The 22,940-nt window shown below is 64.0% G+C and overlaps 2 protein-coding genes across 2 annotated transcripts; one reads left to right on the top strand and one right to left on the bottom strand.

Annotated features, from left to right (window-relative positions):
* Positions 1-14,590: 14,590 nt before the first annotated feature.
* Positions 14,591-19,800, top strand: YIF1B (Yip1 interacting factor homolog B, membrane trafficking protein). Its single transcript, XM_030546648.1, has 8 exons — positions 14,591-14,690; positions 15,182-15,390; positions 15,583-15,687; positions 16,411-16,489; positions 17,050-17,107; positions 17,716-17,871; positions 18,258-18,351; positions 18,711-19,800. The coding sequence occupies exons 1-8, from the start codon at positions 14,651-14,653 to the stop codon at positions 18,864-18,866; spliced, it is 897 nt and encodes a 298-aa protein (XP_030402508.1). The 5' UTR covers positions 14,591-14,650; the 3' UTR covers positions 18,867-19,800.
* A 390-nt stretch (positions 19,801-20,190) lies between these two features.
* Positions 20,191-22,681, bottom strand: CUNH19orf33 (chromosome unknown C19orf33 homolog). Its single transcript, XM_030546651.1, has 4 exons — positions 22,373-22,681; positions 21,597-21,676; positions 21,257-21,325; positions 20,191-20,451 (listed from the first exon to the last, which is right to left on the bottom strand). The coding sequence occupies exons 1-4, from the start codon at positions 22,392-22,394 to the stop codon at positions 20,353-20,355; spliced, it is 270 nt and encodes an 89-aa protein (XP_030402511.1). The 5' UTR covers positions 22,395-22,681; the 3' UTR covers positions 20,191-20,352.
* Between the last annotated feature and the right edge of the window lie 259 nt (positions 22,682-22,940).

The following is a 22,940-nucleotide window of genomic DNA, read 5'->3' as shown; positions in this document are numbered from 1 at the left end:
AGGTAGCTCCAGGTCTCCTCCAGGGTGCTGAAGACGGCGGCCGGCACCAGGAAGAAGGCGACCAGCACGGCCAGCAGCAGCAGCAGGAACTGGGCCCGGGCCAGTGCCCGGTAGCTGTAGGCAGAGCGCAGCTGCAGGTACGCGAGGGGCCGGTGGGTGAGGAGCTGGGCCAGGCGCTGCACCGTGGCCGTCAGCACCAACATGGTGAAGGGCACACCCAGCAGGGCGTAGAAGATGCAGAAGGCCTTGCCGGAGTCTGAGAGCGGCGTGGTGTAGCCGTAGCCTGGGCGGGGGGACAGGGCAGACGATGTTACCCCCACGTCTGTGTAGGGGTCTCCCCAGAGGAAACTGAGGCACACCCAGGCAAAGGAACTATGCTTGGCATCCCACAGGGGTCAGTGTCAGAGCTGGGGAGAGAACCCAGGAGTCCTGGCTCCCAGCCTCTCTGCTCTAACCACTAGACACCACTCCCCTCCCCTCCCCGGGGAGAGAACCCAGGAGTCCTGGCTCCCAGCCCAGCCTGGCCCTGTGCAGCCCCTGCTCAGTTCAGCAGGTCCCAGGCGTCGTACCCACCCTAGTGCATGCGCCTGGGCTCTGCGTATGGCTGGCTCCGGGAACAGCTCCAGCACAGGGAACTGGGTAATGGGATTTCACGCCCAGGTGGGTTCTAAGCCAGGCAATTAGGCGGCTGCAGGAGGCACTGAAAGGCTCCATTGTGGGGGCGCAGCACCGAACCGGCCGCTCATCCAGCGGCAAATCCACAGCTCTGTCCCCAGGCATTTCCTACCCCAGGGACTGGCCCCGATCCACCCCACGGCGGTGCTCCAGCCCCTTAGTCAATCCACACCAGGGGCAGCTGCACCGGGGGCTGGGGCCGAACGCCAGGGAACGACCGTGCTGTGGGGGTGAGTCACAGGGGAGAGCCCGGCTCCCCCTCACCTGAGCCGGCCCCATTAGGGCCTTGCCCACCCAGCCCGGGAGGCAGCCCAGCCTGCTCCCCTCCCAGCTGCCAGGGAGCTGTTTACTCGGAGTGTTGACCCAAGGCAGGCACAGGGCAGAGTTCACTCTGCACCCGCCAGAGCCTCCTGACCGCCCTGCCCTGGGATCCCCCTGTTGGCAGGCTGCCTCGGGACCCAGGAATCCTGCCGGCTCCATGGGCAGGGCGGGGGCTGATGGACTGACAGACACAGAGCCAGACAGTTCTCAGCTTCAGCACCGACCCTTGGAGACAGACAGACACGGAGGGACAGACTGGCATGTCTCCCCCCCCCCCCGTGCCATGCAGCAGACACCCCCAAGGGGTGCACCACAAGACCCATTCCCCAGCCCCGTGGTCAGGGCTGGCGCTCCCATTAGCCGACCCTAGGCAGTCGCCTAGGGCGCCAAGATTCAGGGGGTGGCATTTTGTGCACTCCCCATGGGGCGTGGGGGAGCTCCCAGTTCCACTCCTGTCGTGCCGCCGAAGAAGGACCTTCTACCGACGTGCCGCAGAAAACAGCGGCAGGCAATCAAGCAGTTCAATGGCTGCCGCCGTCGCCTGCAGCATTTCGGCGGAGGGTCCTTCTTTGGCGGCGCACCGCGCGCCCTGTGGGGAGTGCACAAAATGCCACCCCCTGAATCCTGCCTAGGGTGCTAGAAACCATGGCGCCGCTCCTGCCCGTGGTACCCAGGGACAGCCCCTCTGCGGGGTCACACAGCTGCCTCAGGGCCCCCAGGGCATAGAGCTGCCAGTGTAGAACTGATAAATGAAAGTGTTTTTAATTGTTCACTTTATTAATGTAACTTCTGTTCACCATTCAGTACACTTCCTACGTTGTAACTTCTGTTCACTGTTTGCCATATTGTAATTCAAACCCCATTTTAAAACACTCACTCCATTTTGTAAAAGCTTCCTCCAACCTTCCTTTCTGCAAACCCGGCTGTAATCTTATTAGTTAGTTTAGATGTGTGAATGAGGGACGTATGGACGATGGAATCAACCTCCAGCCCCAGCCTGTCCTGATGAAATAAAGTTCAAACCCCACCAGCTGAAGATGCAGACAAGAGCCCTAACAAAGTAAGCAGAGTCCACCCTAAACAGAAAAGGTGCAATAGAAGGAGGATCAAAGCCAGGTCCCAGGCTGAAAGTCGCCTGCAATTGACAGGTGATCAGTCACCAAACCCAGAGGCAGTGACACAGCAAGACCTGCAGACTCTGGATTCAGACTAAAGCCTACAAAAAGGATGGGTGAGATGGGAGACTTTGGAGGGTAACACTCTGCTGGCAACATGGAAGGACATCGGTGCAGGCCCAACAGAGACCCAGCTCGTCCTTGTGCCCGGCTTTCCTGGCCAGTTACCGCCACAAGCTACGAACCCAAGCTGCAAACTCAAGCCACGAACTCAAGCTATGTCCAGGACTGGTAACTATGCAGCAGCTGCAGAACATCTGATAGATATATACGTGTGTGTGTGTGTGTGTGTGTGTGTGTTAGGTATTAGGTATAATGTGTGTGTATAAGGATTAAGATATTAGTTACTGGTCATAAATCAGATTATCATAATAAATGTGGCATCTTTGTCTTGCCCCCTGAAAAGATCCTGTGTAGTTTTGTCTGTACAACACCAGACCGGGCAGAGCCCAGACCCAGGGGATTCTGTGGCAATGCCCCAGGCCCTGAGCCTCCGCCATGCCATCACTGGGGCCAGGCGCTGGTAACGCACACACCCTTGGCCTGGCACGCAGCAGGACTCCCTGGCTCGGTGCCAGCCCAAGGCAGAGCCAGAATGCCTGGGCCCAGCTCACGTCCGGGTTAACCCCCTCCCTGCCAGGGCTCAGCTCAGAACCCCCCGTACAGGTGCGGGGAAAGAGGCCCAGGGCCGGGGGGCTGCACTTGCCAGCGGGGAACGCTCAACACTCTGTCAGGAGCGTGGCAGTGCTCAGCTGAGCTGGGACCCGCTCTCCCTTCCTGGCCAGCAGCTGGCTCAGCGTTTCTAACAGCACATGGGGCCAGTCACACTCCCCCCTCCCCCCCAGGGTGGCCCTGACCCACAAGTCACATGAGCCAGAGGCAGCTGAGCTGTGTGGGCTCATGAGTTAGATCAGGGAGCCTGGACTCCTGGGTTCCACCCCCTGCGCTGGCACGGGAGTGGGGCCTGGCGGTTAGAGCAGTGGGGGACAGGGGCCAGGCTGGGGAGCAGGGATTCTGGCTGGATCCTGGCTGAACCCAGCTGTAATCAGCACAAGAGCTCTGCTCATTTAGGGCCGGATCCAAAGCCTGTTGGAGGCTGGGGGGAGAGGCTTGGGCTGGGGGTCAGGCCCCATGGACCAGTCTGAGCACTGGGGCTGCTGGCTTTGGTGTAGGCCAGGCCGAGAATCCCTGACGTTAAGGCCTCACAAGCCTCCCCAGGGGATCCAAGGCCCAGGGGATCCAAGGCCCACCAGCCAGCCCCCCACCCCCTAGGCACCTTTGGGCTCTAGGATTTCCTGGCCGGGGAAGTGAGGGCCTGCACCGCGGGGGGAAGGAACTAACCCAGACCAGGATGTGTGTGTGTGGGGGGTGGGGGGGGGGTTGGTGCTGGGGCTGCCAACTGTGCACTTTCACTTTCCTTGTCATCTGGGGCCCAGGTGCCGGATTGGGGGCGGGGGCGCAGCCAGTTCTTCCAAAGCAGCATTCAGAAGCACCGCCCCCCACGCCCCGCATTTCACAACATAGCCCCCAGGGCAGGAGCCAGTCCCAGAGTCCCAGCACAGGGGTGGGCTCAGTCACCCAGGCCTGGAGCCAGGGCCCAAGGAGCCCAGCCAACACCAGCCCAGAGACCTGCTCCGGTTAGTTTTGCTCCTGGACAGCTGGCAGGGGCCTGGCAGGCCCTGATCTCTGCTCAGGCGGGTGCAAAAGAGGACGAGCTCCTGCCAACCCAGCGTGGGGAGACTGCCACCCTGGCAGCATGCGGCATCGCGGCCCAGTCACCAGGCCCAGTGCCCTGTTCACACCCCAGGTCACTCCAAGGCCCAGCAGACACTTCGGAGAAAGGGCCTCAGAGTTACAGCTGCAGCCGCCTTGGCTAAAGGGGCTGGGCCCAGAGATACCCCATGTCCCTAGCACACCCCATGGACCTGGCACAGACCTCCCAGGTCCCCCCCACACACAGAGCAGGAAGAGGGGCCGATACCCCATGGCCAAATACCCTGCTAAGGCACTTCTCCAAACCCATCCCACCCTAGGCCCCGCAGGGAACCCCCATGGGTCAGGGCCGCGTGGGGCAGATCCGAGGCAGGATCAGGGTGTCAGGGCCACTGGGCACTGTGGGGAGGGGCAATGTTTGATTTAGGGGTTCGGTTGGGGCTGTGTTGGGGGGTGCTGTGTTATCTGCAGGGGAGGAGAGTGGGGCTGTGTTAGTGGGGGGAGGAGAGTGGGGCTGTGTTGGGGGTGTGCTAGCAGAGAAGGAGAGGGAGGCTGTGTTGGGGGGAGGTGAGGGGGGCTGTGTGTTAGCGGGGGGACTGTGATAGCCCTGCGGGGGGAGAAGGGGGCGCTCAGACACTTTCCCTCACACACACAAACTTTTTGAAAGTTTCTCCAGCTGGCTCCGGGTCGGGGCAGGGCCTGGCCCGAGCGGGGCAGGTAGCATCCGTCTGGAACAGCCCCCCCTTGCCCGAGCAGAGAGCGAATAGCCAGGACGCTCAAACACTTGTGTCCCCCGCACCGCCCCTCCCCAGGCGCTGCTGGATTTGTAAACTTCCAGTCAAGTACGAGATTCGCCCCGGTGCTTTAATGCGCTCGGGAACAGGGGGGGGGGGAATCGCGTGGGGGGGTCTAGGGATACGGTCCTGGGAGGGCCCCCCTTGGGGATTGGCGCAATGGGCTGGAAGCTGTTGGGGACACCTCATTCCTGGGGGGAGTACAGGGGGTCTGGGGGTGGTACCGAGAGACTCACGCGGTGTTTGGGGGCGGCTGCCCCACGCGTGGGCCTGTGCCCGGCCCACGAAGCTGGGGAGGGTGCGCGGGGGCGCTCGGGCTATGGAAGGGGCGCGGAGGGACGAGGGGGACGCTCGGTCAGGGGCGGGGGGCCGCGGGGGGCGCTTACCCACGGTGGTGACCAGGGTGCTGGAGAAGAAGAAGGCGGAGGCGAAGTCCCAGTTGGAGGCGCCGGCCGAGCCGTTCCGCAGCACCGACACCCCGTAGCGGTTGGCGCTCAGCACCCGCTCCAGGAAGCGCTCCAGCGCGCTCTCGTTCAGGCAGGGGCTGGCCCCCAGGAAGGCGGCCTTGAGGTCGCGCAGCTCGGCCCGCAGGCGGCTCTCGTACGGGCGCTCGATGGAGGAGACGAGCAGGGCGCCCAGCAGCAGGTAGCCCAGGTAGCCGAGCAGGCAGAGCCCCAGCAGGGCGCAGCGGTTCATGGCACGGCCGGAGTCCCGTGCGCCCTGGGCGCGGGAGGGCGAGCAGAGCCCTCGGTGCGCGCCCAGGGGCCGGGGGACCCGGAGCCCCTCGGCCGCTGCTCGCCTCCCGGCTACGTGTCCGGAGCGGAGCTTCCTGCTGCGGCTGCCGGCTCCGTGCAGCGAGCCCAGCCGGGCCGGTCCCCGAGCGGCCGCCCAGCGCGGCTCCGTAGGCTGGGGACAAGCCCCGCCCGCTGGGGCGGGGCGGGGCGGGCTGGGACTCGGGGCCCCGCCCGGCCGCCCTCGGGGGACCCCAGGGGATTCCCCGGCGGGAGGCGGATTCCAAGGCCAGGCAGGAGCTGGTTCTCTTGTGCGGAGTAAATAGGGTGTGGGGCGGTCTCGCTCCCTCACACACACACACACAGAGACACCCGCACCCCCCCCCCTTTGCAGGCAGGATCAGCAGCTCAGGGGTCCGGTGGGACCCCAGTGGCCCGGTCGCTACAAACAGCAACTTTCCCTCCACTGTTACTCACACACTCTTGTCAAGTGCTGGGAATAGGCCACTTCCACCTCGATTGAACTGGCTCCTTAGCACTGACCCCTACTTGGGAAGGCAACGCCCCTGTTTTCATGTGCTGTGTATTGATACCTGCTAGTCTGTTCCACTCCGTGTGGCTGAGGAAGTGGGTTATAGACCAGGAAAGCTTGTGCCCAAGTAAATGTGCGAGTCTCTGAGGTGCTACAAGGCCTCCTGGTTGTTTCTAGTGGTACCCTCTGACACCCCCCCCCCCACCGCTCCCGTTGCCTGACCTGTGCAGTCTGGGCCTGGCTGTGGTCTCAGGCACCAGGGTAAATTGAGAGTGGAGCGGGCTGAGGTCACTGAAATTGGGGCAGGTGGGAGGAGATTCAGCCCTGGGTGTTCTGATCTTCTGACCGAGCTCTGTCCCTGTGTAACCCCCTTCCCCTCCTTCATCCTCTCAGGCTGCTGAGCAATTGTGAGGGTGGGGGCAGGGACCCTGCCCTAGCATCCTTGCTGTGCAGCGTGGAGTGAACCATGCCCCGCTGATAACGCCAAGTTCCTGCTCCAGGGCTTGGTCTGAGGTCCCCAGCCGGGGCCAGGCCAGGCCAGGCCAGCACAAAATGCAAAGTGAACCCAGCCCAAGGATTTGGTGGGTGTCACGGAGTCTCCGGGCTTTGCTCTGGAACTGCTCCCGACCAAGCCAGGCAGGACTTTGGGGAGCCACCTCTCCCTTGGAGCAGACTTGTTCAGGGCAAGAAGCTCACACGTCTTCACCTCCTGGGTCTCTCCTTGGAGCATTCAGCATCCTCTGCCCCTCCGTGTGCTTCCCACAGCGAGTCACCCCAGCGGGGTCCTGGGGAGCCACAGGGTCCTGCACCCCCACTTTGCAGTCAGACGTGACTCTCAGCCAGCCAGTAACACAGAGGTTTATTCGATGACAGGAACAGGGTCTAAAACAGAGCTTGTAGGTACAGAGAACCGGACCCCTCAGCCGAGTCCATTCTCCAGACCCCCCACATCTGCCCTCCAATCCTCAACCCCAGCCAGCTCCAGACTAACAACCCCTCCAGCCCCTCCTCTCTGCTCAGCTCCTTTCCCAGGCCAGGAGGTCACCTGATCCCTTTGTCTCCAACACCTTCAGCTGGCACCTTTGCAGAGGAAGGGCCCAGGCCATCAGTTGCTAGGAGACAGAGTGTCAGGCATTTAGGTGCACTGGCCCTTTGCTCTGCCAGATGCTTAAGAACTGCCATGGGGACACTGAGGCACCAATACAGTATTCAGAGCAAACATCAAGAACATTCCCAGTTCGTCACATCTCTCCCCCCTTCGAGACCGAACTGAGCGAGGTCACTCCAGCCAGTGACCTGGGGAAGTTCGAACCCACCAACGTTCCCATGGATGCCCCAGCATCTCTCCCATTCCTTGGTGTGAGTCCTTTTGCTATCCTCAATACCCCTGGGGTTCAAGCTGGGATTGGGTCTTTTCCCAGCTCCCTGGGCTGTGATTCAGGCTCCCTTGGTTAAGAGCCCTCAGCTTGGCCTTGGCCAGCTCTGGTCTTGGGCCGCCGCTCCCCACCTTGTGGCCCAGATAAAACACCTCTGCCGTCCCCACCTTACACTCTCCAGCTTTTACCGTCAGTCCCACCTCCTTGAGGCAGCCCAGCCCCCTCTTCACCTGGGACACCTGTTCCTCCCAGGTCTGGCTAAAGATGCACATGTTATCAGTGTCTGCCAGGGCCAAGTTCTCCATCCCCCTCTGCTTGTCTAGAATCTCCCCAGGCCTAGGCATGGGGTCGGCATCGGACACTGTGATGGCTTTAAGCTTCCGATAGCCCCCACAAAACCAGATCATCCTATCTCCCTTGGGGATCAGCCCCACGGGTGAGGCCCATGAGCTGTAAAACGGCTGGATCCCATCTAAAGCCAGCAGGTCCTTGACCTCTCTCTCCAGGTTCTGGGCTGCTTTCCCAGTGACTCTGAATGGGGAACACCTGATGGGGAGATTGGCTCCCACCTCAGGGAAGAGATCCCCCTGGGGGTCTTCCCCCTTCTTCATCCAATCCTCCCTCTTCAGGTTCAGGGGTCCCCTCACTCTCCTCCCATCCAGCAGCTCGAACGGGAAGAACCCTGTGGATTCCTGGGGCACCACCAGCTGCCTTCCGATTCCCCCAGTTCTACTTCCCCTTGGGGAGCCCATTCCCGGTACAGGAATCCCTTCTCCTGCAGGACTCTGTCCCTGCAGCCTTCCCCAAGGGGGTTTGCAGCGCTGTGGCCAGCAAGTTCTCTCAGCTTCTCCAAGGAGGGATCCCTCTGCAGCTCGGTCTGGGATTCAGCTGCTGGGCCAGGGAGTGGGACCTGCTCCCTCTCGCTGGCTGTGCCTGGGGTCACAGCCCCCCTGAGCCCTGTCCCTGGTAGCTCCCTCCTTGCTGTGTAATCACTTCCCAGCAGCACGTCTGGACCAGGCCAACCTGGTTGGCAGCTGACCTGCCCTGCCCGGGTGTCCCCCCACTCAGCTGGGGTCTCAGCTCCCCCAGTTCTCAGCGCTGCCCTTACTGTCCCAGTGGGGCCAGGCAGCGAGCTCTCTGCTCTGGTCACAGCATCAGAGCCAGCGTGAGCCCCCTCTCCGGTGTGCAGGGGGGCGGGGAGCATCTCTCCCTCCCACTCAGCCCCAGGGGCTGGTTACAGGTAGGCAGGTATCCTGAGCCCAGCAGCCCCTCCCCCCTGCCAGCCAGGTTATTTGCATTTTCACTGACCATTTCCATCCTAGCCAATTGGTTCCCTGGATTTGAATTCAAACCCTCGGCCGTTACAGGAGCGGGGCCTGGATCCTGTCCCATGGGGAGACAGTCACCCCCCAACAGGGCCTCCCAGCCGATATCCTGGAGAACCCCAACTACCAGCCAGCCCGACCCCTTCTGGGTCTGCACAGGGATCTGGGCCATAGGCAGGGCGAGGGGCTTCACCCCAGGGAACTTCACCCAGGTCCCACAGTCCCTCAGCATCTGGGGCTGCACCACCACCCTCTGTTCCCAGTAACGCTGAGGCTGCTCGAGCTTTTCAAAGCGTCCTAAGGAACCTAGCACCCAATTCCCAACCCCCAGGCAGTTTCGAAAATCCCAGTCCAAAGTCACTGTCTGAACAAAACACACAGAGGAACCAACTTGACCCAGGGGGAAGGAGGGACAGGGGCCCGGGGAGCAGGTCACAGTCCTCGTCCCTCTGCCATCGGCCCCTTACACTGCAGATTGCGCCGTGTGGGCCAGAGCCGCCTACCAGGAAAGCCCAGCATGGGCAGCCCTTGTAAGGAACTATCCCAGCCCTGGCAGCACCTTTGATCTGTCCTGGGGGCCCCCAGGGGTGTCATGACCGTGGGGAGGGGGGGCCCTGACTGAGCCTGACAGGAACTCACGTGACCTGACTCCAGACTGGAGGGTGGTGGCTGGTTAAAGTCTAGAGGTGCAGCCCCTGCCCCCTGCCTTGCATCACACATTCTAGGGCCTAGTGGGCAGCCGTTGGGCTCATTATCCCATGCAGGGGTCACTGGGCACTGTCTGGCTCAGACCAAGCGGGCATATGGACTGGCCCAGCACACAGCCTCCCAGCCCTCAGTGCACGGCCTGGTTCGTAGCTGGCGCTCGCCACAGCTGTAGCGCTGGCCTGCATGATACTAAAGGGAGCACAAACTGCACCGCGCTAGCAGCTGGGCCAAACACCAGGTTAGCTCAGGGACCATCTACACTAGGAAATGAGCTGGACCCAGCTACACCCCCAGGGCAGGGGTGTGAGTGTGACACACTGAAACCAACTTACCCACCACCCACCCTTGGAAACAGCATCCGGGGAAGGGAGGAGAGTCCGGCCAACCTAGCTACAGCTCTGGGGAGGTGGGCACGGGTAGTGCCACAGCAGCCAAGCCCTACACAGAGCAGGCAGTGAGTGTTAGCAGCTGTTAACCTCGAATCAGGGCACTGGAGGAGCCATCATGAGGCCATAGCCTGTGCACAGGGGCTGGTTTCCCTGTGGTGCCATGCCTGTGCCACCACCCTGCTTGCTGAGGCCCTGCTGGGCTCCCTCTGGGTGAAGGCATTTCCCACTGCAGGGTGGGGCCTGGGCTCTGACCTGCCTGAGCACATCTCCCTTCAGCTGCTTGCTGGGAAACAATAATGAGTCAAGAGAAGGAGCTGAAGCAGCATCCCCCACCACATGCCATTCCCCAGCCGCCAGGCTGGCCCTTTGAAATGCAGACAGCCTGGAGAGCTGTGAACAGAGGAGCCAGGGCCTGTAAGTTGGCAATTAAGCTCAGAAATGGGCATGAAAGGCTCTGTGTTTACTGGCCGGGTGGGCCACTCAGCACTTTAATCAGTGTTCATTGGGATTTGATAAGTTCAAGTGAAGTGCTGTTCATACCAGTGGGGTGACGGAAGCTCAGGTAAATGAGGAGTTTTCAGTCTGTGACTCATTATTTTAAGTTTCCTCTTTTCACCTAAAACGAGGAAGCTGTAATGCCCCTAAAAGCCTTCACAGCGGAGCCCCTCGGGGGCTGGAGTTCGGGAGAACTTCCCTGTGGGTGCAGGGTCGGGAATGCTCCCCTGCAGGCGTTCTCACCTCTTCCTCCGTCCATTGGACTCCCAGCAGCGGCTACCAGCCATTGCTGGAGAAGGGCTAGTGGGCGAGATAGACCCCAGGCCTGACCCAGCCTCCCAGTTCCTATGAGAACGGAGGAAACCCCTCGTATCACCACCATGGGGGTGAGGATTGGACCGAACCTGCTATTTTCAAGAAGCACCAGATCAAAGGGTCGATCTGGCACCTCTGCCTGTCTGTCTTTCCTGACCTGGGGCTCAGAGGAACCACCTCAATCAATCGCCTCCAGCTAGGAGCTTGGGCGTATAGTGCAGGTGGAGCCAATGTGCTGCCCAGACATGCAGTCTGCAGAAACGCCAGGCCCCAGCTCGCAATGCTCCTGCTTGATCCAAGTGCCAGAACCCAGCGAGGCCCAGCAAACGGCATTCCAGCCTGAGCTGAGGGCAGCTGCCTATGGAGATACCAGTCCCAGCATGCCTTGCTGCACTGTATGGTGTGAGCTGGGCCTGGGGAGGTGGCAGTCCCAGCATGCCTTGCTGCACTGTATGGCGTGAGCCGGGCCTGGGGAGGCGGCAGTCCCAGCATGCCTTGCTGCACTGTATGGCGTGAGCCGGGCCTGGGGAGGCGGCAGTCCCAGCATGCCTTGCTGCACTGTATGGCATGAGCCGAGCCTGCGGAGGCTGCAATCCCAGCATGCCTAGCTGCACTGTATGGCATGAGCCGGGCCTGGGGAGGCAGCAGTCCCAGCATGCCTTGCTCCATTGTATGGCGTGAGCCGAGCCTGTGGAGGTGGCAGTCCCAGCATGCCTAGCTGCACTGCATGGCGTGAACTGGGCCTGTGTAGGCGGCAGTCCCAGCATGCCTTGCTCCATTGTATGGCGTGAGCCGAGCCTGTGTAGGCGGCAGTCCCAGCATGCCTTGTTGCATTGTACGGTGTGTGCTGGGCCTGGGGAGGCGGCAGTCCCAGCATGCCTTGCTGCACTGTAGGGTGTGAGCCAAGGCCTGCGGAGGCAGCAGTCCCAGCATGCCTTGCTGCACTGTATGGCATGAGCCAGGCCTGGGGAGGCGGCAGTCCCAGCATGCCTTGCTGCACTGTAGGGTGTGAGCCAAGGCCTGCGGAGGCAGCAGTCCCAGCATGCCTTGCTGCACTGTATGGCATGAGCCAGGCCTGGGGAGGCGGTAGTCCCAGCATGCCTTGCTGCACTGTAGGGTGTGAGCCGGGCCCGGGGAGGTGGCAGTCCCAGCATGCCTTGCTGCACTGTATGGCGTGAGCCGGGCCTGGGGAGGCGGCAGTCCCAGCATGCCTTGCTGCACTGCATGGCATGAGCCGAGCCTGCGGAGGCTGCAATCCCAGCATGCCTAGCTGCACTGTATGGCATGAGCCGGGCCTGGGGAGGCAGCAGTCCCAGCATGCCTTGCTCCATTGTATGGCGTGAGCCGAGCCTGTGGAGGTGGCAGTCCCAGCATGCCTAGCTGCACTGCATGGCGTGAACTGGGCCTGTGTAGGCGGCAGTCCCAGCATGCCTTGCTCCATTGTATGGCGTGAGCCGAGCCTGTGTAGGCGGCAGTCCCAGCATGCCTTGTTGCATTGTACGGTGTGTGCCGGGCCTGGGGAGGCGGCAGTCCCAGCATGCCTTGCTGCACTGTAGGGTGTGAGCCAAGGCCTGCGGAGGCAGCAGTCCCAGCATGCCTTGCTGCACTGTATGGCATGAGCCAGGGCCTGGGGAGGCCGCAGTCCCAGCATGCCTTGCTGCACTGTAGGGTGTGAGCCGGGCCCGGGGAGGTGGCAGTCCCAGCATGCCTTGCTGCATTGTATGGCATGTGCCGAGCCTGAGGAGGCGGCAGTCCCAGCATGCCATGCTCCATTGTATGGCATGAGCCGGGCCTGGGAAGGCGGCCATCCCAGCATGCCTTGCTGCACTGTATGGCGTGAGCCAGGGCCTGGGGAGGCAGCAGTCCCAGCATGCCTTGCTGCACTGTATGGCATGAGCCGGGCCTGGGGAGGCGGCAGTCCCAGCATGCCTTGCTGCACTGTATGGCGTGAGCCGAGCCTGCGGAGGCTGCAATCCCAGCATGCCTAGCTGCACTGTATGGCATGAGCCAGGCGTAGGGAGGCAGCAGTCCCAGCATGCCTTGCTGCACTATAGGGTGTGAGCCAAGGCCTGGGGAGGCGGCAGTCCCAGCATGCCTTGCTGCACTGTATGGCGTGAGCCAGGCCTGGGGAGGCGGCAGTCCCAGCATGCCTTGCTGCACTGTATGGCGTGAGCCAGGCCTGGGGAGGCGGCAGTCCCAGCATGCCTTGCTGCACTGTATGGCGTGAGCCGGGCCTGTGTAGGCGGCAGTCCCAGCATGCCTTGCTGCACTATATGGCGTGAGCCGGGCCTGGGGAGGCGGCAGTCCCAGCATGCCTTGCTGCACTGTATGGCGTGAGCCAGGCCTAGGGAGGCGGCAGTCCCAGCATGCCTTGCTGCACTATATGGCGTGGGCCAGGCCTAGGGAGGCGGCAGTCCCAGCATGCCTTGCTGCACTGTATGGCGTGAGCCGGGCCTGGGGAGGCGGCAGTCCCAGCATGCCTTGCTGCACTGTATGGCGTGAGCCGGGCCTGGGGAGGCGGCAGTCCCAGCATGCCTAGCTGCACTGTATGGCATGAGCCAGGCCTAGGGAGGCGGCAGTCCCAGCATGCCTTGCTGCACTGTATGGCGTGAGCCAAGCCTAGGAGGGCGGCAGTCCCAGCATGCCTTGCTGCACTGTAGGGTGTGAGCCGGGCCCGGGGAGGTGGCAGTCCCAGCATGCCTTGCTGCATTGTATGGCATGTGCCGAGCCTGAGGAGGCGGCAGTCCCAGCATGCCATGCTCCATTGTATGGCATGAGCCGGGCCTGGGAAGGCGGCCATCCCAGCATGCCTTGCTGCACTGTATGGCATGAGCCAGGGCCTGGGGAGGCAGCAGTCCCAGCATGCCTTGCTGCACTGTATGGCATGAGCCAGGCCTAGGGAGGTGGCAGTCCCAGCATGCCTTGCTGCACTGTATGGCGTGAGCCAGGCCTAGGGAGGCGGCAGTCCCAGCATGCCTTGCTGCACTGTATGGCATGAGCCAGGCCTGGGGAGGCCGCAGTCCCAGCATGCCTTGCTGCACTGTAGGGTGTGAGCCGGGCCCGGGGAGGTGGCAGTCCCAGCATGCCTTGCTGCATTGTATGGCATGTGCCGAGCCTGAGGAGGCGGCAGTCCCAGCATGCCATGCTCCATTGTATGGCATGAGCCGGGCCTGGGAAGGCGGCCATCCCAGCATGCCTTGCTGCACTGTATGGCATGAGCCAGGGCCTGGGGAGGCGGCAGTCCCAGCATGCCTTGCTGCACTATATGGCGTGAGCCAGGCCTAGGGAGGCGGCAGTCCCAGCATGCCTTGCTGCACTGTATGGCATGAGCCGGGCCTGGGGAGGCGGCAGTCCCAGCATGCCTTGCTGCACTGTATGGCGTGAGCCGGGCCTGGGGAGGCGGCAGTCCCAGCATGCCTTGCTGCAGGGGGCGGCCGCAGGCTCAGAGTGCCCCGTCTCATAAGCTCTGGGGCTGGCTGGGCCCGGCGGGGGCTGCGGGCTCTGGGGCAGGGCGCCCTGCCGCACGGCGGCCTTAGGCCCCAGGCCCCGGTTCGCACCGCCAGGGCCAGGCCCTGCCCCGCAGGGCCCAGCTGACGCCCAGGCGGGGAGGGAGACTCCATCCACGTGGGGTCCCAGCTCCAGGCCCTGGCGGGAGGGGCGGGCCTGGGCCTGGGGCTACGGCACTGGGCAAAGCCTGAGTTAGAGTAACCGGCCGCCATCTTGGAAAAGGGCAGCGAATGGGACTTGCAGCCACGTGACTGCCCCGCAGTCGCCATCTTGGGCAGGGGGCACTTCTGATCACGCGACCATACATGCAACGCGGCGTCTTGGCAACGTGACGTTCCGGTGCATTGTCAAACGCGCGCGCTACGACACCGCGGCAGGCAACGGGCCCCCGGCTGTTGCCCAATGAGCGCGGCGGTGAGTCGGCAGGTGACGCCTCTGCCCGATCCGTGATTGGCAGGGCAGCATCGACGAGCGCTGATTGGCAGCGGTGGCGGACAGTGCCGTTTTCCGATTGGTCGGTTGGCCCTCAGTGGGCGGGGCTTCAATTAAAGCGGCAGCGAGGGGCGGGTGACAGATCCCCAGGAGCGGAGCAGGATGAACCCGGACAGCGGCCCTGGGGGGGGGCCCCGGCAGCGTCAGTGCGGGGGGGGCGGAGCCCGGCGGGGGGGACGGGACGGGAGGGGTCCGGAGCCCGGCGGGGGGAGGGGGCTCGGGGGCGGGGGGGGTCCGGAGCCCGGCGGGGGGAGGGGGCTCGGGGGCGGGAGCCCGGCGGGGGGAGGGGGCTCGGGGTGGGGGGGTCTGGAACGGGCGGGGGGAGGGGGCTCGGATGCGGGGGGGTCCGGAGCCCGGCGGGGGGAGGGGGCTCGGGGTGGGGGTCTGGGGCAGTTCCCTGCCGTGCCCTCCGGTGGTTGCTGCCTCCGAGCCCGTGGGGGTCGCTTGGGGTCTCGCCCCGTCCCCGGGGCTGTCTCGGGGACCCCTGTGGGCGGTGGCGCTGGAGCCCCCCATGGCCCGCGGCTGAAGGGGCTGTGCAGAGCCAGCGTCTCCGGCCTCTAAGCAGCTCCCTTGGGGGTGCCCCCCTGTGCCAACTCCCATTGCCCCAGCTCACCTGCCGTCTCCTTCCCGCAGCCTCCAAGCGCCGGCTGCCGGCCGCCCCCTCCGGCATGGCCAGTCCTCACCAGCTCTTCGATGACACCAGCTCCAGCGGCCTGGGCAGGGGCTACGCTGCCCAGCAGCCCCCCGCTGCGGGCTCCTTCCTGGCCGAGCCCGTGTCCAGCTTCGCCGTGGCCTACGGCACCACCCTGGCCAGCCAGGGCAAGGAGATCGTCGACAGGAATGTGAGTGTGGGGCGTGGGGAGACGTCCCCACCCCACAGCGCGGCCTCCACTTCGTCCTGCTGCTGCGATAGAAGACCAGGGGCTGCTTCTCTCTGCCCCTGCCCTCTCCTTGTGCTGCCCCTGCTCTGCCCTTGGTGCTGGACTCCCCAGCCTCCTCACCCCATGCCCTGAACTGCTTTTCTCTCCTTGCAGATTGACCGCTTCATCCCCGTGACCAAGCTGAAATATTACTTTGCTGTGGACACCGTCTATGTGGGCAAGAAGCTGGGGCTGCTTCTCTTCCCGTTCATGCACCAGGTGAGCCCAGAAAGGCTGAACTTGGCTGGGTAACCGGAGCCACGGCCTTGTTCATCAGCAGGTTGGGTGACGGGTGTTGCAAAGGGCTCTTTGGCCTGAAAACTTTAAATGGAGGATTTAAGAGTCCAGGACTCCACCTCCACCATCCGCCACCAAAATCAGCTGGCTCCTAAGTCTGAGTGGTGCCCCAAAGGGACTCCTGCAATCACATACCTCCTGCGCATACAGGGTCGTGTGTGTCGCCCCATCCAGAGCCAGTCTGACTCCATGGGGCCATTCTGCAGCCTCTTACAACCACTCTGCTGTAGAGTTACACCCATGGGAAGGGGGCACTGGCGGCATGGCTGTGCTGCCGGCAGGGCTCAGGGCAATGCAGCACCCCAGACCTGCACTTTCCACTACATGCGTCTGATAAGTGGGTATTCGCCCACCAAAGCTCATGCTCCAATACGTCTGTTAGTCTAGAAGGTGCCACAGGACGCTTTGCTGCTTTTATACTGCGTAAGTGACTCCCCAGTGCAGGGCGATTGGCCCCGGGCGCTGGCTCCTGGTTGCTGAGCACTGCACTGAGGTACGCTCGCTTGGTGGCCTGGCTGGCCCGTTCCATGAGGCTGGGTTGGGAGGATGGGCACCATGCAGAGATTGCCCTCCCTTGCCAGCTCACTCCTGGCTCTGCAGCAGCTGGGTGTCTGGGGTTCCCCTCACAGGAGTGTCTCTTGGCAGGACTGGCAGGTGCGATACCAGCAAGACACGCCCGTAGCACCCCGGTTTGACATCAACGCCCCTGATCTCTACATCCCAGGTACCTCGCTGGGCAGCAGAGCGCGGTCCCATGCAGAGGGTGGGTCTCGTCCTTCCGGACGGGCTTGTAGGCTCAGTCCCGCAGACCCTAGCCATGCAAATTGCAGCGCTGCGTGTTATGGCCTGATTTCAGGGGTGTTTGCATGGGGGGTTGAAAGTTGCACAAGTCACCATGGATATAAATAAACCGATCACAAACCGAGCAGGCACAGGGATTGGTTTCCTCCCTGAAACCTTCCCTGGTTTCCGAGGCCTTGTCTACAGGAGGAAGCTGAGTGGCCTGGCCACGGTGGAGGAATTATTCTGTTGCCACTAGGCTGCTTTCTCCTTGTGGGGCTCTTTCCGGGAGTAAAGGACGCAGAATTACTCCCTCCCCCATCTCGGAGTTTCCTGTGGGCATTGGCAGCCCTCTCAGCCCTGCTAGTAGTCCAGGTTGGCATCTCGCATGTGCCCTTTCAGGGAGATCTATGCGTTCCCTATCCCGTGGGCTGGGCCGGAACGGTCCCCACCGCTTGGGAGCAGTGAGTCTGAGACTTACCAGCTTGTCTCTTTCCTTCGCAGTCATGGCTTTCATCACGTACATCCTGGTGGCTGGCTTAGCGCTGGGGACCCAGAACAGGTGAGGATGTTGCTCCCCAGGTACAGCAGCAGCCTTGGGTCTGTGCTCTCCCGAAGACTCAGGTCTGCCCCGTCTGCATGTGGTTCTCGGCGAACTCTGGGGCGCAGCAGCCTTGTGCTGGGGGGTGGGTTTATGTCAGTCACAAAGAAGCTTCTTCCCCACACTCTGTACCTGCTGTGGCTGGGACACGGCTGAGCTTGGGGCTGATCCATGTGAATGAAAGCTTCACCAGGGTAAAACTGGCACCTGCCAAGCGCCTTTTCAGGAATGCCCTCCAGGTGGGGGGACCCCAGCCTGACCCAGCCCACCTTCCCAGGAGTCTCAGTTGGGAACGCCATGGAGGAGACAGTCCTTTGGTGGCCTGTAGCCAGCAGTACAAGTGCTTTCTGTGTCTCTCCGTGCCCTGAGGGAGGGCGTGGGGTCAGCCTGACCCTGCTGCTGGTGCCCGGCACTCCCCTGGGAGCTGGCTGCATGGGAAGGGTTGTAGGTTCTGCTGCCAGCAGATGGCAAGGAGGCTTCCAGGAACTTGCCCGTCTGCAGGCTGATGCCCTTTGACCCCCCGTCCCAGCTGGCGCCCTTTGACCCTCCTGACCCCTGTGTAAATGCAGGTTTTCTCCCGACATCCTGGGCTTGCAGGCCAGCTCGGCCCTGGCCTGGCTGATCATGGAGGTGCTGGCCATCCTGCTGAGCCTCTACCTGGTGACTGTGAATACGGACCTCACCACCATCGACCTCGTCGCCTTCTCGGGGTACAAGTACGTCGGGTGAGTGCTGGCCCCTCCCTGGCCTGGAGCTGCAACCACCGCACTTGAATGTGGGGAGGAGGCCAGTCCTGTGCCCACTGGAAGAGCATGTCCCAGTCTCTGAGCGGCAGAGAGGCTGAAATCTCCTGGGAGACCGGGCTGGAGCAGCGCTCTGGAGCCGACAGACGTGCTGCGTGCAGAATTAACAGGGGCGCGACTCGGGTGTGGGTCCAGATCCCTGTCAAATGAGATTGGTGCCTGGGGACATATCCCTGCCCCCACCCTGTGAGTGACGCTGCCACAGTGGGGTGCTGCCTGAGGGCCCTAGCATGGCAGGGGGTGCTGGGGCATGGCAGGGCTCAGGGTGGCACCCCAGACCCGCTCACTTCATGCCTCTCCTGCGGTAGGATGATTGTCGGCACCGTGTCTGGCCTGCTCTTCGGCAAGACCGGCTACTACCTGGTGCTCAGCTGGTGCTGCCTGTCCATCTTCGTCTTCATGGTAAGGGCCAGTCGCAGTGTGGCGGCCTGGGCCGGCCGGGGCTCTGGGGCAGGTGGCCTGGATCAGTCACTGGGAGGGAGGGTAGGTGTCTAGCTCTGGGGATTGGCTTTTCTGACCTCAGGGCTGCACTGTCTGGGGCCGGGCCCCATGGTACCAGCTTCTCCCCTGCACGTCCTGTCTGGATGCAGGAGCCAAGGAGAAGGTCCCATGCCAGGCCCCTATCCTGGAGACCACTGGGCTAGCAGTGCCCAGCACGTTGGGCTCAGACCGCTGGGTGGGGAAGAGGTGGCAGCATGTGGCTAGTGGCCCAGGGCTGCTCCCGCCAGACCCCAGCCCAGCGCTCTCCCCTCTCCCCCCAGATCAGGACGCTGCGGCTGAAGATCCTGTCAGAGGCGGCTGCGGAGGGTGTGCTGGTGCGGGGGGCCAAAAATCAGCTGCGCATGTACCTCACCATGGCCATCGCCGCCCTGCAGCCGCTCTTCATGTACTGGCTGACCTTCCACCTGGTCAGGTGATGGGGCCTCCCTGCTGCATCCTCTCCAGCTGCCTGGACCCTGCCCCTCGCTCCCCAGGCCCAGCCGGGCTCCCTGCCTGGGCCTGTTCACAGCCAGGCCGACGGCGGGCGTCAAACAAGGCCATGTCCGCTCCGGCTTGGGCTGCGGTGCCGTCCTTGTGTTAGGGCTAGCAGGGTGGGTGTGGGGGGGGTCTGTGTGAGGGGCTCCTGGCCAGGATCTGGGGGGGGGTCCCTCTCTGATGGGTTTAGCCCTTTGGTAAAGAGACACTGCAGGGTTTTGTTTAAGGGCCTCTGACCCCAGCCAGGAGGGTGTCCCTTCCCCCTGTCAGCGGGGGAAGCAGCTGGAGCTTGGCATGTCCCAAGTGACTTGTCTCTGGGACCAGCGTGGGAGATCCCAGGCTCTGCCCTGGCAGTGTCTGCGGAGGGTGGGACCCTCTGCTGGGCAGTGTCTAGGGGGCGGCAGTGTCCCTTACCCTGCAGTGCCTCCTCCAGCCGCGCCGCCAAGAACCTGCCTGGAGCCCTGTATGCGCCAGCCCTGCCCCTGCCCGCTCCTGCGCAAAGCTGCTGTGAAATGCCTGGTGCCGCCCCCATCTCCAGGCTGGGCGGTGCCGGCCCAGCACGCAGTGAAGGGCCCACCGGCCATTTGGAACCAGCTGCTGTTCTTTGGTTTCGGGTGGGGCAGTGGGGGCCAGCCTTGCCCTGAACGCTGCCTTCGGGCTGGTGCTACGTAGGGCCCCTGCCGCTGGCCTTCAGGGCTGGCTTCCTACAGCTCCCGCTAATGCCTGAGCACTCCCCCCCCCCGTGCATGTTAATGCATGTGCACTGCTGCCTGATGGTTTCTCAGTATTTGTGTGCTGCTGCTGGGGGGCAGGCCTGCCTCGCTGCCCCCCCCCGTGTCTGTATCCACAACAAGCCAATAAACAGCCGTGATGGTGGCTGTGTGTGCTGGCTTCCCTGGGGCCTTGGAGGCGGGGGAGGGCACTCATGTAGCCAGCAGCGGGGACACCCCAGGGAGGCTCCCTGCCCCCAGGAGAGCAAGCGGAGCATCCCCAAGGCCACCAGTGCCTGGGTGCTGTCCACACTGGAGCTGGCTGGGCGTACAGCTGCTCCCCAGCTCCACACGCTTGGCACACGCCAGCTCTGCTGCGGCCCAGGCAGGAGGCTGCAGAGCCTGAGGCCACCCCCCTCCCCGGAGCCACCTGCCAAGCTGCCGTTCCCCTCCCTGCCCCCTCTTCCTGCTGGGCCCCTTCAGAACCTGTTCTGGGGCTCGGGCCGCACCTGGAGGAAGCTCCTGCTCCTTAGCTCGGGGTAATCAGAACAAGGGTGGGGCAGAGCTTGTTTATTTCAATGAAGGCTCCAAAGGGCAGGTCCCAAGATACCGGCCAACGGCCGCGGGTGCCAGGCTGAGCCGCTGGGTCTGGTGCCGGGTCTCTGCCCAGATCCAGGGGTGGAGTCTGGGTGAGACGCGGCCTGGCCTGGCGTTGGCATCAGGGGCTCTTCTTAGACTTCTCCTTTGGCTTCTTCTCCTTGTTCAGCTTCTTCTTCTTCTTCTTCTTCTCCTTGTGCGCGTGGCCTGGGCCCTGGGGCTGAAGGAGAGTGTGTGGGGTTAGCGGGGCAGGGCCGTGGGGCAGGAGCAGAGTGCGGGGGGCGGCGTTAGCAGGGCAGGGCCGGGGCTGCCCGAGAGCTCGGCTCTGTCCCAAGCCTGCCTTGGTTTCCCCGCTCCCGGGGGCTGCTCAGACAGTGCGCAGCAGGGCCAGTCGGCTGAGGTGGGGCAGCAGCCGGCCCCACGGGTCTCTGATCTCTGCTGCCACAATTCACCTCTTCCCTGGTGGATGGGGCCAGGGCCCAGGCCCTGACCCTCCGGGAGCACGTTCGCCCGCTAGTGCCAACTGCCCTCTGCAGCCAGTCTCCCCCCTCCCCCGCCTGGATCCTGCGGGTCCCGCCCTGCCCGGGGGTTCTGGGTCCCGTGGGTCCCACTCTGCCTGCAGCAGACTGGATTTGAGCCTCGGGCCCCAGGCTGGGCCGACGGGTGCAAATAGCCCTGTGGTTAGCCGTGTGAGGCAGTGGAGCTGCCAGGTGCCCTGGGACGGCCCTTGGCAGCCAGCCATGGCCCCCAGACCTGGGCAAACAGGGACGGGGGGCTAGGAGCCAGGCTCTCATGCAGGGGCTGCTGGCCATGTACCCTCCCTGGCTGCTGGTGGGGGGCTCTCGGCACCTGGGTGAGGAATAGACCCCCCCCTTCCCCCGGCATTGGGGCACTCTCCTTATCCCCGTGGCATGGGGCTAGGAAGAGAACCCAGGAGTCCTGGCTCCCAGTCTCCACCCCTGCAATGGTGGCAGGAGGCCCTAGGGCAGGGCTGCTCAGGGGAGTCCTGGCCCCCACCCCCCTACCTTGCCGTGGTGCTCCCCGTCTCTCTCACTGGAGCTGCTGCTGGAGTCCGAGGAGGAGCCGTGCCTGTCCTGAGAGAGGGAAGCTCAGCCTTGTCCGAGGCCCCCCAGCATCGCAGCATGGGGGTCCAGCACTGGGTGGCACGTCACACGGGGTGCCCAGAGAGGTGCCCCCTCCCCCACCCAGCAAAGCCCTGGCACCCTCACTCCAGCAGGGAGAGGAGAGGGGAGGAGAGGTGCGTGCCGGGGTCTAGTGTCTGCCAGTTAGCAGAGCTGGGGGCTAGGCCCCACCCCAGATCCAGGGCCAGGCCCCACCTCGGATCCTGCCCCAGCCCCTCCTCACCTTGTGCTTGGGGTGCCCTGGGTGAGGCAGGTGCCCCTCTTTCTTTCCCGCTTCATGTTTCTTGGGGTCTGACCCAAAAGCTGTGGGGGCAGAGCGGAGCGTGTCAGGTTGCGCCCAGCCCGGCTGTGCCGCAGAACCCCCCTACCCCGACGGAATACGGGGCACAGGGTGTGGGCGGGGCCCCCGTGCCAGGCTGCTGGTGTATCCTGCTCACCCCCCCCCACTGCAGCACCTAGCACCCGACCCCCAGCCCAGACCAGCGTGAGCACCAGGGGGTCCCCACTCAGCGCTGGTGGGGGGAACCTGGAACACTGGACCCTGGGGGGCTCTGCTGCTATGAGGGTCTCTGCTGGGGGGAGCTCTGGGGGGGGTTCCCAGCCCCTGGGGTCTTGGCTTGGGGGGGGGCTCCTGGCCTCTGTGGGGGTCTCTGCCTGGGGGAGCTCTGGGGGTGCTTCTGACCCCTGTGAGGGTCTCTTTCCAGGGGGGGCTCCTGACCACTGTGGGGGGGTCTTTGCCGGGGGGGGGGTCTAGGGGGAGCTCCAGGAAGGCTCCCGGCCCCTGTGGGCTCTGCCTGGGGGGAGTCCTGGCCCCTGCGGGGCTCCTGGGGTCTCTGCCGGGGGGGGCGGGACTGGGGGAGCTCTCGGCCCCTGAGGTCTCTGCAGGGGGGTGGGGCTGGGGGAGTTCAGGGGGGCTCCCGGCCACTAGGATCTCTGCCGGAGGGGGGAGCTCGGGGGGGGCTCCCGGCCCCGGGTGTCTGCCGGGGGGTCCCCGCTCACCCGCCGCCCGGTTACAATCCATCCTGCTCCGCAGCCCGAGTCGCGGCCGGGCGGGGCTTTATGGGCAGCTCCAGGGCGGGACCGAGCGAACCTTGTGCCCGACCCCCCCCGACCCCGGGTGCAAACGCCTCGCCCCAGCCTGGGGCTCAGCCTGGCACAGATGGGCGGGGGGAGAGAACCCAGGCGTCCGGGTTCCCAGCCACTCCCCCCCCCCAGCGGTTCTCACACAGGGGCCGGGGGGGGGGGGCGGCTCCCGGGCCTGGCACCCGGGGCGAAGCCGAAGTCTGAGCGATGCAGCTTGGGGGGGCCCGGTGCCGTGGGGCGGGGCAGTGGCCGGGGGGGGCCCTGGCAGGGAGTTTTACAGCTGGGCTGGGGCAGTTAGGCGGCGCTAGGACCCAGGGGAGGCTCCGAGCGGGGAGGCGGGGCCTGGTGATGCCCGGGCCCGAGGCCGCTGCCGCAGCTCGCGGGTCTTGCTCTGGGGCAGAGGGTGAGTGAGGCCCGGGGCTGCAGGTCGGGAGTGAGGGGCACCAGCGGGGCTGGGGGCGGGGAGCCCAGGGCTGGGTTAGCA

This window comes from Gopherus evgoodei, unplaced genomic scaffold (genome assembly GCF_007399415.2).
Source record: "Gopherus evgoodei ecotype Sinaloan lineage unplaced genomic scaffold, rGopEvg1_v1.p scaffold_48_arrow_ctg1, whole genome shotgun sequence".
Lineage (NCBI taxonomy): Eukaryota > Metazoa > Chordata > Testudines > Testudinidae > Gopherus > Gopherus evgoodei.
The sequence above is the reverse complement of the archived record's forward strand: the minus strand, read 5'-3'. Positions and strand labels throughout refer to the sequence as shown.

Coding starts and splice junctions, on each gene's coding strand:
- YIF1B (XM_030546648.1), top strand. CDS start 14,651: ATGAACCCGGACAGCGGCCCTGGGGGGGGGCCCCGGCAGC. Junction 15,391..15,582: donor AGGAGATCGTCGACAGGAAT/GTGAGTGTGGGG, acceptor CTCTCCTTGCAG/ATTGACCGCTTCATCCCCGT. Junction 17,872..18,257: donor TCGGGGTACAAGTACGTCGG/GTGAGTGCTGGC, acceptor CTCCTGCGGTAG/GATGATTGTCGGCACCGTGT.
- CUNH19orf33 (XM_030546651.1), bottom strand. CDS start 22,394: ATGGATTGTAACCGGGCGGCGG. Junction 21,677..22,372: donor GGATTGTAACCGGGCGGCGG/GTGAGCGGGGAC, acceptor CTGCCCCCACAG/CTTTTGGGTCAGACCCCAAG. Junction 21,326..21,596: donor CAGGGCACCCCAAGCACAAG/GTGAGGAGGGGC, acceptor TCCCTCTCTCAG/GACAGGCACGGCTCCTCCTC.